General features: G+C 37.1%; 1 protein-coding gene across 1 annotated transcript in view; it reads right to left on the reverse strand.

Moving 5' to 3' along the window:
* ABCA12 (ATP binding cassette subfamily A member 12) overlaps positions 1-14,087 on the reverse strand; it is a 165,845-nt gene that overhangs the window by 64,023 nt on the left and 87,735 nt on the right. The window contains exons 12-18 of the mRNA XM_059392669.1: positions 8,592-8,848; positions 8,381-8,493; positions 7,051-7,175; positions 4,962-5,135; positions 2,211-2,375; positions 1,686-1,896; positions 201-340 (exon numbers count right to left, since the gene is read on the reverse strand). Of these exons, the coding sequence (XP_059248652.1) occupies positions 201-340; positions 1,686-1,896; positions 2,211-2,375; positions 4,962-5,135; positions 7,051-7,175; positions 8,381-8,493; positions 8,592-8,848 (1,185 nt within the window). The remainder of the gene's footprint in view (positions 1-200; positions 341-1,685; positions 1,897-2,210; positions 2,376-4,961; positions 5,136-7,050; positions 7,176-8,380; positions 8,494-8,591; positions 8,849-14,087) is intronic.

Below are 14,087 nucleotides of genomic sequence, written 5' to 3' on the forward strand. Positions count from 1 at the left end.
TCTTCAAAGGGCTACCAACCAATCTACATTGTTTACACATATACAGGGCAGAGTTTGAGAATTAAGAGTTTCAGAAAGCTAAGGGTAATCGTAGGTAAGATATAAACAAAGCTCAGTCAGTTACAGTAAATTTGGAAGTTGATTACTTTAAAAATCATCTTAGTACTCTAAACAGAAACTTTGAGTTATAATGGTCAAACCTTTTCCATTATTGCCTTTGTGATGGGGGTATATGGTGCATACAAAATTTTTCCCAACAACATAGGTTTCAAGAAAGCCCAAATCACAGGTCCAGCAGGCATATTAATGATGTCTTTATAAAGGGAGAAGCAAAATGGTGCTAGAAGGGAAAAGTGAATAAAACCATTTAGTATGTGTATCTAAAATCTATTTCCTTATTGTAAATTGACACAGATTATTGTTATCACACCCAAAGATACATGCCTTATACTTCCCTTACCATTAACAGTTGCGAGGCCTCTGGTATCAAAGTAAGAAAGTGCAGTGACCACTATTTTTTTTTTTAGGTGTGAAAGTTTAACTCAGAAAACAAGCCTACAGTAAGACATGGCATTTTGCCAAGATAAAAAGGCTGAAAATCACATTCCAGAATATCTTCCAACGGATCCACCTCACCAGGGCTTAATTTAAGAACATATTCAAAAATCTGCTACTAGGATACTAGTACCAGATACTAAGAGTTGGTCCATGAATGCTGAATGAATAAAAAGATGAATAAATGCGTCAATCCAATTGCTATATTAAACATCCATATGTGGGCGCCAGGATGGCTCAGTTGGTTAAGCAACTGCCTTCGGCTAGACCTATGTCATGTAGCAACCTGCTCTGCAGGGCGTTTACTTCTCCCTCTGCCCCTCCTCCCACTTGCTTTCTCAATCTCTCTCTCGCAAAATAAATAAATAAAATCTTTTAAAAAATAAACATCTGTATATTATATGGAAAAGCCCAGTTGATGGAATTGTGGGGTTGATGTGCCATGAAATCTTTAGAGTTCGGCTGCATTCAGAACTTTTCCATGTGTGATACAACTTTGTAATTCTCGAAAGTTAAGAAAAATATTGATCTAAGCAGATTTATTTTTTAATTTTTAAAAAATATTTTATTTATTTATTTATTTGTGAGAGGAGGTGGGGAGAAACACAAGCAGGCAGAGCGGCAGGCAGAGGGAGAGAGAGAAGCAGGCTCCCCGCTGAGCAAGGAGCCCGATGTGGGACTCGATCCCAGGATCCTACGATCATGACTTGAGCCAAAGGCAGTAGCTTAACCAACTGAGCCACCCAGGCGTCCCTCTAAGCAGATTTAAAGCATGCTTTTGTATTATGTACTGGCAACAATGATGAAGTTGTGGCTGACAAATGCTGAATGTTGTGATTAAGAGGCTAGACTTTGCAACAGACCACCGAGTTCAGCTCACTGCTCGAATACCTTCAGGTTGGGTGACCATGGCCAGTTAGTCTGTTTGTGCCTCATTTCCCCTTAGTAAGATGGAGAGACACACCTTTTACGCTTGCCGAAAAACGGGACTCGGTTAATATGCAAACATGTTTGATGTGTGTAGAAGTGTTGGGGAAAACTAATACTTCACTGATCAGAAAAGGCTGAGCTAGAGCAGACAGTGTTGTCAGGAAGATGATGTTACTATGCTGACTTTGACGTTTACTCACTGGTATGTGTGGGAATTCCATATTTGGAAGCAATCTGTTCTTTGCTTAATTTGTAAGTCAAAAAGTCCTTGGTGTGGTTGCCTTTTCGCCTTTGAGAAGAGGGCAGCAAGGCAGTTAAATAGTCAGTGGTAATCCCTTGGGAACACAATGCTTGCGAGATGGTGCTAAATGATCCTTGGGGTGTGTTCATCCGCTTGCTTCTGTACATTGCCTATGAGATAAAAATCCACAATATATTAACATCAGAAAGCTATAAATGCTGCCGAGAACAATACAGAAGAAAACCTGGTAATGCTTATAGCTTCCATAATTCCTTTAAAACATGTATCCCAAATATAAATGCAGAATGCTGAACTTCACTGACTTAAGTGGCCAAAATTTTTGCCAGAGTAGAAGAGTTTTCCTGAAGGTGCTTTTTCCCAATGTACGATATTGGTAGCTGAATGTATTACAACTAATCTCAAATACAAGTTAATGTGACAAGAGGAATTTCCCAATAAGCACATTACTGGGTGACTTTTTTACCTGTGTTAATGGAACACTTCTGGGCAGATGCATTTGTCTCAGGGATGTCATTTTATCTAGCAGTGGATGTGTGCCAGAAGCCATCTGATTGAGAATCTCTTTAAGCCTCATGAAGAGTTCTATCATCTTTTCTACTGGCTTTTGATCTTCCCTGGGGAAAAACACCTAATAGGAACAGAATAAAAATAAATGATGTATGTGGAGGCACTGGAACCCATATACACTGTTGGTAAGAATCTTAAAAGATAGTTACTTTGGGAAAAATTGTGGAAGTTTATTAAATACTTAAACATAAGTTTGGCATGCAACCTAGCAATTACATTCCTAAGTATTAATCCAAGTGAAATGAAAACATATGTCCACACCAGGATTTGTATGTGAAGGCCCATGGCAGCATCATTCACAATAGCCGGCAAAGTGGAAACAATCCATATGAAAGGACAAACGAAATGTACATCATTTAACTAGAATGTTCTTTAGCAATAAAAAGATAGGAAACACTGGCACATGTTGCAAAATGCATGAAATTAAAAAACATTATACTGAGTAAAAAAAGCCAAACAAAGACCATGTATTGTATGATTTAGAGTATATAAAATGTTTAAAAAAGGCAAGTCTCTGGAGATGAAAAACAGATCAGGGACCACATGGGCTAGAGGTGAGTAAGAAATAGCTGCATATAGACACAAGTTTTTCTCTGGGGTTGAAGGAAATGTTTGAAAATTAGATTGTGGGAATAGTCGCACAACTCCATACATTCACTTAAAGAATACTGAATTGGTCACTTTGAATAAGTGATTGTGGTATATAAATTATACCTCAATAAAGCTGTCAAAAATAAATGATTCTAAAAGTCAGAAGGGCAAATATCAATTATGTAACTCTTCATGGATATACTATTACTCAGAAATCATATAATATGATCCTTAAAATCAGAAAAGTTCTTTCAAAAAGCTCATGTGACTCATCAAATTTAGTCATAATCCCACAATGCTTTTCTGCTGCATGAAGATACACTGGAAAGATTTTAAAATTTTCAAGTTATTTCATCCTCTCATTCATTTAATCACCAAATGTTAATTGAGCGCCTGCTATATCCCCAGCATGGATGAGGGGATGGGTATACGGTGGTACACTAAGAGATAACATCCCTTCAGTCAAGGAGCCTTGGTCAAATAGAAGATCTAAATACCATTATGAGCACAAGACACACCCGGAGAGACACCATGGAGATGCAGCTACCTCAGTAGCACAGCTACTAATTTCAGTTGTACTTTTTCTAAATTACAATAACATTTCAATTTTTCTTCCAGTTCTGCCAAAATTCTGGGCATTTCCACACTGATGTGAAATAAACTGACTCGTGACAAGAAATTTTTCATTATTTTTCTTTGCAATACCTAAAAGAAGTAGAATGGTCTTCTGCTTGTCAAGTGCATGTATTTAGTTACTAAACTCAACAAAAATTATTTGGTTTGATACCTACTCTGCAGAGTCATTATAAAATAAGGATTGACATTTTAATCCTTAAGGTGAGCAAAACTAATAATTTCACTTCATATGCATTTTAGTTTATAGTTTATGTAAAATAACCAGTTGTCTAGTTAATGGGTATTTGCTGAGTGCCTCTTTGGGCCTGGCACCATTCTTGGCATTTGAAATATTGGCTGGTTCCATGGAGCACCTGTGCCCAAGGAGTCACCAAGTAGGAAAGAGAATTTTAGGGATGGGAGGGGTTTTGCAGATCATGGGGTTTCATAGGATCTGGGGCATATATTTGAACAGACTGGGGAGCCACTGGAAGGTACTGAGCACAGGGTTGGCATAATATGACTTAAGCTTTAGGAGGATCACTCTGGCTGCTTAGGGATGGTGGGGCAGGCTGGTGGTGTGGAGGCAGGAAGGCCAAATAAGAGGCCACTGCAGAAATAGAGGTGTGAGAAAATGATGATCCAGAACAGGATTATTGATAACTAGTCCTAAAAATTTTCACCCCCTTTGCTGTAACAACAAAAGTCAGCTATGTTGCTTCTGGTTCTTCTTACTTTAAAGGGGAAATGTTTTTTTTTTCCCAGTGTTTGCAATAACATGTAAATATTTTTGATCAAGTATAGATATAGGTGAAATAGGTGTCTGATTCTTCTATGTATGTATTTTTCATTTGGTTCTGTATTATACAAGTACTTACGAAGCATGACTTATTGTAGGATGAAGTCATTCCTGACTTTTCTAAGCTCTAATAATGACCCATTTATTTTATTGTACTGCAGAAGTAACAGTAGCCTCTTTCTAAATTGGTGGAAAACACACACACACAGATTTTTAACACCAAAAAAACTCCGTACTTTCATTTACAAAAAAAAAAAAAAAAAAGCAAAACCCAAAAAGCAAACAATAAACTTTGTTCTAATCTTTATTATCCTATCAAATTAATTCTTGTTCACTATAATAAAAAAAACACTCACACACACACACATCATACTTTAGTATAATATATATTAAATTTAATTATGTGGGCTTGGATACACAAACTGAGAGCTAATAAGGCAGTAATATTAATTTCTTCATCTATAAAATATACAAATTTCTAGTATATGATCACTAAGGTCCTATTTAGCTCTAAATAAAGCTGTAATTCCAAAGGCTGTATAAATGGATCTTATTCGTTATAGTATCAGGGAGCATACTCGTGTAATCAAATGTTTTTATACTAAAATGTGAATATGAAGTACTTCAGCAACAGGAACTTACCTTGTATGTGAAGTTGTAAATGTCCAAGTAGTGCAGAAGGGTGAGTCCAATGAGGTAAGACTTCCGGGATCTTTCTGGAAGAGGCAGGCTACAGAATTCCATCATCACATCCTCCATTTTGGGATAGGTCATATTGGCATCGCAAGAATGCAACCAGAACACACGAGAAATAATCTGCAAGTTGGAGGAAGAAAAATATTTTAGTGTGAATCTTTTGAGAGCTGTCTCTCAAGAGAAAAGCTTTGCTTTATTCTTAGGCTTCATTTAAAAATGTGATAAATTATGCTCCAAGTCAATTCTTCCCCCTGATTTAAAGCACTCATCACAGGGTGGCTGGGTGACTCAGTGAATTAAGTGTCTGACTCTTGGCTTCAGCTCAGGTCACAATCTCAGGTTCATGAGATCAAGCCCTAAGTTGGGCTCTGTGCTCTGTGGGAGTCTGCTTGAGATTCTCTCTCTCCCCCACCCCCCACTGTGTGATCTCTCTCTCTCTCTCTCCAATAAATAAATAAATCTTTAAAACAAAAATAAAGCACTAATCACTATCAATAAAACTGTAGAGAGCCCAGAGTTCACTGGAAAGCTTAAGAAACAAGATGGAGGAAAAGACACGAAGAAGTGTCTTTGATAATTCTGAGATTTCTTCCAAACATCTGGGTAAGTGATAGTACCAAGAATGAATTGATCTGGAGTTAAGTCTGGGGAAAATATTCATTTAAGACTCATTTTCCCTTTAAAATCTTATTTAGTGTATTTAAATTACATTTTGTTTTTAAAATCATTTGAAGTTATAATCTTTTTTTTTTTTTAAGTTATAATCTTACACAAGAAACTCTAGGTATCTCTATTGAGAGATAAAGGGCAAAGAATAAAAAGCCAAGGATTATGTAATAATATCAACCAACCATCCTGGATAGTGATGCTGTGTGAAAAGTGAGGTATGTATATGAGAAGTTAAAAAGTTTCTATTGCCATTGAGTTGAAATAGAGAGAAATGTTTAGGAAATTCAAGACTGTTGAAACTTTTCTCTCCTTCCTTTTGAAAACAGTAAGAATGTACACTCCCCATTTATGTATTTTTATTTACTAAAATGAACCTGCTCTTCAGAAGCCAAACACTTAATTACTGAAATTAGATCTTAGGATAAAATGAGTAAAAGGTGAGATCAAAGGGAAAAGGTCAATAACTATTTGCTAGAGCAAGAGGAAAAAAAGGGAAGGCAAAGTACTTTTAGTTTTGTATGAGGGAACCAATGAATAGGACACAAGTAAACCTAAATATTTCCCTAAGGCAGTCTTCAAGGCTTTCAAAAAACTTTATCCGATATTGGAGAATATCTGGGCTGTGCTTAGAAATGACACACTCTGTCACACGTAAGTTTTGGATGGATGAGGCCTTAAACTCTGCAGTTCTTCTGGAAAATTTCTATGACATTTTCAGACAATGGACTTGGGAAAGGGATAAAAGAAGAGACATTTCAAGTGGAAAAACCCTATTATCATCCTAAGGAAATGACATTATTAATTTTCACACCCAAACATGTTCACTATATCCACAAACTTGCCCAGGGTTCCCTGGATCCTATCTATTTTACATACTATGTCTTGTCTTGGGACTTTTAAAAAAGCAAAACTGAGCATTCATTTCAACAAATTGTAAGTGGCCTGTTTTCTTTTCTTTTCTTTTCTTTTTCTCCCAATTAGATTACTGAAATCTGACTTTGATCATAACAGGCTGTGCCAATTTATCTCAGAAAACGTGACTGTGGTCATGCATATACAGAATCATTGATGGCACTACTTATTTAAGAAAACCATGTAGAGGTAAGGAAAAGGAGAGCACAAAGGAGCGGAAATGAAGGAGAAGGAAAACTAGAAGGAAAGGAAATAAACAGTGATAACTTGTCTTACTTCAGGATTTTTCTTCTAACCCCACTAGAAATTGAGCCTCTAATTTTATCATTTGCAAGCAAAATGCACCAGATCTGCGAGCAACTTCTCAGTGTTTAACTGGTAGATGCTCAACAAATATTACACATGATTTAAACTTTTAAGATCTGGCTCTAAGTACAAATGTATTTTATCCCACCTCAGCTCTGTTATCAGGGATAGGAACGGCCAGCAGACTATCGATACTTCTGTTGGACATGCCTGTCGTTCTCCTCAGCTCTTCCTTCAGCTCTTCAACATTCTTAAACATTTCTATTAACTGACCTGCAAGAAAATAAAAAAGAAAGAAAACGCGTGTTGGTTGCAATGCAATTCTTTTTAACTTGTTTTACTAACATTAGAGGAACCTTCTAGACTAAAACATACACTCAACATACATGTCTTGGGTCAGGAGCAAAGGTCTCTCAGTTTTGGCAAACTCTGCATCTTTAGGATCTGTTTCTATCTGATTTAGACTAGTTCCAATTATGGTATCATTGGCCCAAGGTAACAGATTGTCCTGGGTTATAAATTTTCCTTAGATGTCTCCAACACAAGGTTGATTAAAAAAAATCTATATATGGTTTCTTCCCAGACTTTGATCACCTAATACACTAAATGTATATCCCTCCATTTGATTTAAAAAATCACACAAATTCAAAATGTTTTCCAACCTCGGATCATATAATACTGTCAACTTAGGACAAGGTTTGCTAAATCTGCATTAATGCTGCATAGCACTTTTCCTTAGTTTTGTCCAGTTTACAGTTTGTAAAGGACTTTTTAATAGTCCTTACCTCACTTTTATATAGAATGTGTTTAACTTCAAACTTTTTTAGGACACTGATTATAATTTTTTCATATCTGGGTCACTCATAACAAATGATATTTTGACTTAAGCAGATTATAATCTTCATTCTGCAAATATCTTTTGACTTCTTCATGAAGTATCCCTCATGCAAATATACCCTCTTTATTTTTGGACTTACTGCCTTTCAAATTTTTGTGGCTGCCTGTTGTCCAAAATTCTGAATGCCTTTCTTTTCAGTATTGAGGTATTATGCAAAGAAGAAACGTATTGCATGGGGCCTCATGCTCAGAATACTAATAGGTTCTGAATTGAGATTTCTATAGATGGCAGTGCATCTTTTTTATTTTTTAAATCAGATTATTTTCATGAAATAAATAAATTCCATCCTAGCTAATGCGCTTTAATATATCAGAGAAATAAAAGGTGAATGGTCTAACTAGTTAAAATTTCGAAGATCTTTTTGCTGTGAAATCAAATTTCCCTATTTCATCCACTGCTGGCTTTCTGTGTGTTTATTTTAGACAAGTAACCATATTTGAAAGCTTTGGACTTCTCATGTATAAGGGCAGATACAAAGTAGGTTTGGCTGGGAACTTCAGAAAAGCCTTTCTTAAACTGCACCATGAAAATCACATGCATTCTTAAAAGACAGCACTTAAAAATATGAATGGGGAAGAACCTGGTTTTTCAGATGGGTCTGCGCTGTTATTGACATGCAGCATGGCTTCTATGGCCGGCATTAACTGTGTGATATTTTCCAGGTAATTCATTTGCAGTGCCTGTTCTAGAAACCTGGAACAAAGCAGAAGAGGAGAAGAAACTACACTAAGCATATCCATAATTATCTGAGAAGGGGTTTCACCAAGGAAACAGGCAATGAAGATACTTACCAATCCATATTTAAATTCATTTTGCTTGGCTCCCCAGTAAGCAAATCCCTCAGTTTTTTAGATATAATATTGTCATGGTACAGTAAGTTGGTTGCTATTTCGGTGCCAAGTTCTGCTGCTTCAAGGAGCTGCACATGAAACGCACTTTCTTCACATAGGTTCCCAAAGTTCACGTCAGAGAGCTGGCACATTCTCTCTATTGGATGGAAAGTTTCAGCTTCGCAAAGAAGTTCGGTCAAGTTTCGAAGCTGAGACAGCTTTCCAGAATGGGGAAGGAGCAGGAAATAGATTAGTTACATTATTATAAATATTTGGTAATTGATAATAAGTAACCAAAATTGATTTACTTTAAAAAAATTGTTCATTTGTGTTTAATTTGTTGGCATTTGGCAAGTTTTACTGCAAAGCATTATATCCTGTCATTTGAGTTTACTGCTTTCTTTAGAATTTTATAAAACTCTTGAACCTATTAAACCTGTATTTCCCAACTGGACTCAGATCTTGTAGACTCAATGGTTAAAAAAGAGGTGGTTTAGTTTTATCTCATTTAAATCACAAATACTTCAACTAATTTATAGTTTTGTTTAGGTTTTAAATCATGTGGAAAGGCAGACAGAAAAGTGGGTTTGGCAAAATAAAGTCTTTCTTCCTTGTACACATTAAGATGGCTACTGTTAAGTAAAAAAAAGAAAGAAAAAAAAAACAAATGTTGGGAAGGATGTGGAGGAATTGGAACCCTTGTGCACTGCTGGATGGAAAATGATGTGGCCACTGTGGAAAATAGTATGGAGATTCTTCAGAAATAAAAACAGAATCACCATATGATTCAGTAATCCCACTTCTGTGTACATACCCCAAAGTACTGAAAGCTGGGTTTCAAACAAATATTTGTGTACCCAGGTCCACAGCAACATTGTTCACACTAACCAAGAGGCAGAAGCAGCCCAAGTGTCCACTGACAGATGAACTAAACCCAATGTAGTATACAGATACACAATGGGATATTACTCAGCCTTAGTATCAGATACATGCTACAACATGGATGAACCTTGAGGACCCTGTGCTGTGTGAAATAAGCCAGTCACAAAAAGACAAATACACTGGATGATTTCACTTAAATGAGGACTGTAGAGTAGTCAAATTCACAGCGACAGGAAGTAGAACTGTGGCTGCCAGGGGCTAGGGGCAGAGAGGAATGGGCATCATGGTAACAGGTACAGGTATTCAGTTTTGCAAGATTAAGACAGTTCTGGAGATTTAACAGGCCTAACCTGTACAGTTAAAAATGCTTCAGGCGGTAAATTTTATGTTGCATGTATTTTACCACAATTAAAAAAAAAATCATTGACAAGAAAAAAGCCTTTTGAAAAATGCAGCATGTGAATCACTGCATTTAATAAGAGTACATTTTAATAAGATTGTGTTTAAAATATGGATGGGAATAAACTTGGATTTTCAGAAGTGTCAGCAATGTTTTGGACATTATCTTCTACCCTCTTATCTACTGAGGAAAACCGGGTGCCTTTGTTCTCTGGAAGTACTTAAAAGTTCTGCTGTGCTTAGAAGCTACCCTGGAGCTATTCCTTTTAAGAAGTCAAATAATTTGGGGCACCTGAGCTCAGTCAGCTAAGCATTTAACTCTTGATTTCAGCTCACATCATGATCTCAGGGTCATGAGATGAAGCCCCACATTGGGCTCCATGCTGAGTGTCGAGTCTGCTTAAGATACTTTCTCTCTCTCTCTCTCTCTCTCTCTCTGTCCCTCCCCCTCCTCTGTCTCTCAAAAAAAAAAAAAAAAAAGAGAGAGAGAGAGAGAGAAAGAAAGAGAGAGGAAGGTCAAATAATTTGGAGCAACACTTAAGGAAGCAAATGCATGTGTCATTCATTGCAACTCAATTTCAATCAGAAATTGCATTTCAATGGAAATGAAATATTTTATGATCCAAGCAAATGTTTAGGGATGTTTCTTCCCATATATCAAATGGGAAAGGCACAATTATGTGTCTTAGATGAAAGATTTATAGTAACTACATGGAGGCAGGAGCAATTAAACACTGATCATCTTAGATAGTAAATATCATTGGTCTATTTTTTACTGTATTTAATATTCTAATTGACTTCTGGCTTTGAACTACCTAAAATAGCCTCATGCATATTAAAATTCTACTCACTAGTCTCTGCTGTGAGAAAACTTCCATTACAGGTCCCATTGTTTTATCAGCTGTAACTCCGTGTTTGCCATTCTATTCCTTCCTTTGATTTTCCAAATACTAGATATGATTAAATTTTTAATGAATGGAGCCAAGGCTTCCTGCCACATCATCCAGTGGCTTTTAGTGATTTCATACATAAAAGGATAAATACTGGTAGCCCAATAAATTTGTTTTAATCAAGCTTTGAGGGTATAGTAAATATGAGACTTTTACTCAGTAGAGACCTAAATAAATATGTATGTATATATTTTGACCCAAATATATTTTTTAATGCAAGTTTGACATACATGTGTAAGAAACCAGTAAAAGTCCATACAGTATAATCCTTGCTTGCTAACATAAAAATTATTGAAGGAGAAATTGGAAGTGTAGCCATGCTACTGAAGTAGAATTGGTTCTCTGAAATAAGGGTTAATTCAGGGTCCATGTGGAATACATTGTGGGGCATCAAGGAGCAACCCGATAGTCATTCAGTATTTGTCATTATTTATTACTTTCCTCTAAAAGCAATGCAGGCATTAAATTTTTAGAAGCTTCATGGATCATTAATAATCATAAATTCAAAGAATTAAAATTCTCCCTTCAAAAGTATGTGTCAAATCCAGATTGTGGGTCTGTCAGAACCTCATGTAGAGTCCTTCTCTCCTTTATCATGACCCTGGTCCACATAGTGAAGAGAAGCTCAGGTCAAATTTGAACAATGACCCATAACTAACTCCATGTCCAGCTGTGACTGTATTCCCCAGTGCCCCTGGTCCCTGAATGCATCTGAAACAGAAACGTTAAGTTACATTTAAATAAGAACTCAAGAGCGTATCATGCTTAGCGAAATAAGTCAGGCAGAGAAAGACAACTATCATATGATCTCCCTGATATGAGGAAGTGGTGATGCAACATGGAGGCTTAAGTGGGTAGAAGAAGAATAAATAAAACAAGATGGGATTGGGAGGGAGACAAACCATAAGTGACTCTTAATCTCACAAAACAAACTGAGGGTTGCCGGGGGGAGGGGGTTTGGGAGAAGGGGGTGGGATTATGGACATTGGGGAGGGTATGTGATTTGGTGAGTGCTGTGAAGTGTGTAAACCTGGTGATTCACAGACCTGTACCCCTGGGGATAAAAATATATGTTTATAAAAAATAAAAAATTAAAAAAAAAAAATAAAAAAAAAAAATAAATAAGAACTCAAAATATCAGTGCACCTGGGGCTCAGTTGATTGGGTGTCCAACTCTTGAATTCAGCTCTGGTCATGATCTCAGGGTTGTGAGATTGAGCCCTGCATTGGGCTCACGCTGGGAATGGAGCCTGCTTAAAATTCTCTTTCTATCTCTCCCTCTGCACCCACCCCACCTCAAAAAAAAAAAAAAATCTCAAAATATCATAGGTATAAAACTGATAAAACAGCAATGCTCCTGGGCTCTTGGCAAGTAAATGCAGGGGAAAAGAACTTATTTAAAAAATTAAAGGTGTTACAATAAAAATACTGTGTTACCCATATTTCTGCACAATCTGGGGAATATCCACTTTATGTGCAGTTCCCCAATCAGGAAGCCTTCCTTCTTACAATGAACAAAGGAGAAAACATAAAAGCTCAGGAGAAGTTCAATGTTAGGACTAGAAAAGAGGGGTAGGAACAGGAGAAGTCACTTTTGAATGACAAGCATTTGACATTTTGGAGGATCTAAACCTTCTTAGAAATGCCACAAGTCAAGTTTTAGAACAGGTAGGCCCTAACTGTCACAATTAAGATACTAATTACCAGAGAAGGCAAAGCAAGAAAGTTAAAATCATCTCCTGCTGTAAAACTGTAAGAATTTATCTTCATTCTTTCAGTGATACACACTGGACATTTTCCATGTGTCCATACACCTGGTGCTGAGAATACAACAGAAGAGGAACAGACTTAACAATGTCCTCGGGGAGCTTACAGTCCTGGAATGTAGGGGTTCTGTCAACTAAAAATAGCAGCCATACTTGTAAATGACAACAGATTTTCTACACAAGTGACAGGATTGTGTTTATTTCCACTTCTGTGGCTTCTAGAACTTTTTTCATAATGTAACCCCCCAGTGGAGCAGTATCTTCAAAACGTGGATGCTGTTTTAAATTATTCTCACATCTATCTCCCATTCCATGAGTGTAAATGATTGAGAATGGATTGTTCCAATTTCCCTGGTGTACATTTTGTGCTGCCTCGCTACTTCACAAGTTGAGAACCACAGTGAAAAATTGTCCAGGTGACACAACTACACCACCAGACTCTCTTTTCACACCCTCATTTGTTCACACATCCATGAGTTATCTTGAGCTCCTACTATGTGGCAAATATGGGACTTTAGAGATACAAAAGGCAACATTTTATCTGAATTTACCCTCTAGGGAGGGAAACAGACCTTACTCACACATCATGCTATAAAGCTAAGTAGTAAGTTTCAATAGTCAGAAATCTCACTGCTATCAGACTCCTCTCGCTTATGCCCACTGGCTGCTGTGTTGTGTCACCTAACCTCCTACACCCCATTCTTCAAATGTCTCTTCCTTCTCTTTCTGCCACTGACAAAGTGCAGGGCTCACTTTTTGCTTAGGTTACTGCTAAAATCACCTACCTGGCTCTTCTCCATTCTGTCCTGCATAGTTCTGCAAGAGCGACCTCTTTCTAAAATGAAAATTTTACTTCCTATCAAATGCACAACTTTCCAGACAAGATTCAAACTTGGTGAATAAGTAGACGGATCTGGGCCCTGTCTCTCTGCAGTTCCCTTTCCTGTCTCTCCCATAGGCACCTTATACTCCAGAAGGGAACATGTCTGTCCTTCAGGTTCACACCTCTGTCTTAACAAATGTAGGTCTGTGTGTGTGAAATGCAGGACTGCAACCTAATCCCACTCTGCCCATTAAGAGCAAGCATTATGTCCTCCATGCGATTTCTTCTCTCCACCCTCATCCCCCAAAGTTCAATCTCACACTTCCATACACAGAATCCTGTCCATCCACATGCCACAAGGCTTATTTCACTGTGTTATGATTATTGGTCTGCTTTCCCATCTGCTACAGTGGATTGGTGTAAGGACTTTGGGGTTACAGATTATGTCTTTTGAATAAATAGATTAGTGTTATGGGACCATAGATGATGGATTGAATGAATGAATGGATAAATATTATGTGCACACAAAGCCATTATCCTGGCTGAGAAGCAGGGAGAAAGGCAATACTCTAATATTATAGAAGTGACATTTAAACTTGTCCTTGAAGGATGAGTAGGAATTTTCCAGATGAATGCA

Source organism: Mustela nigripes, chromosome 3, assembly GCF_022355385.1.
Source record: "Mustela nigripes isolate SB6536 chromosome 3, MUSNIG.SB6536, whole genome shotgun sequence".
Classification (NCBI taxonomy): domain Eukaryota; kingdom Metazoa; phylum Chordata; class Mammalia; order Carnivora; family Mustelidae; genus Mustela; species Mustela nigripes.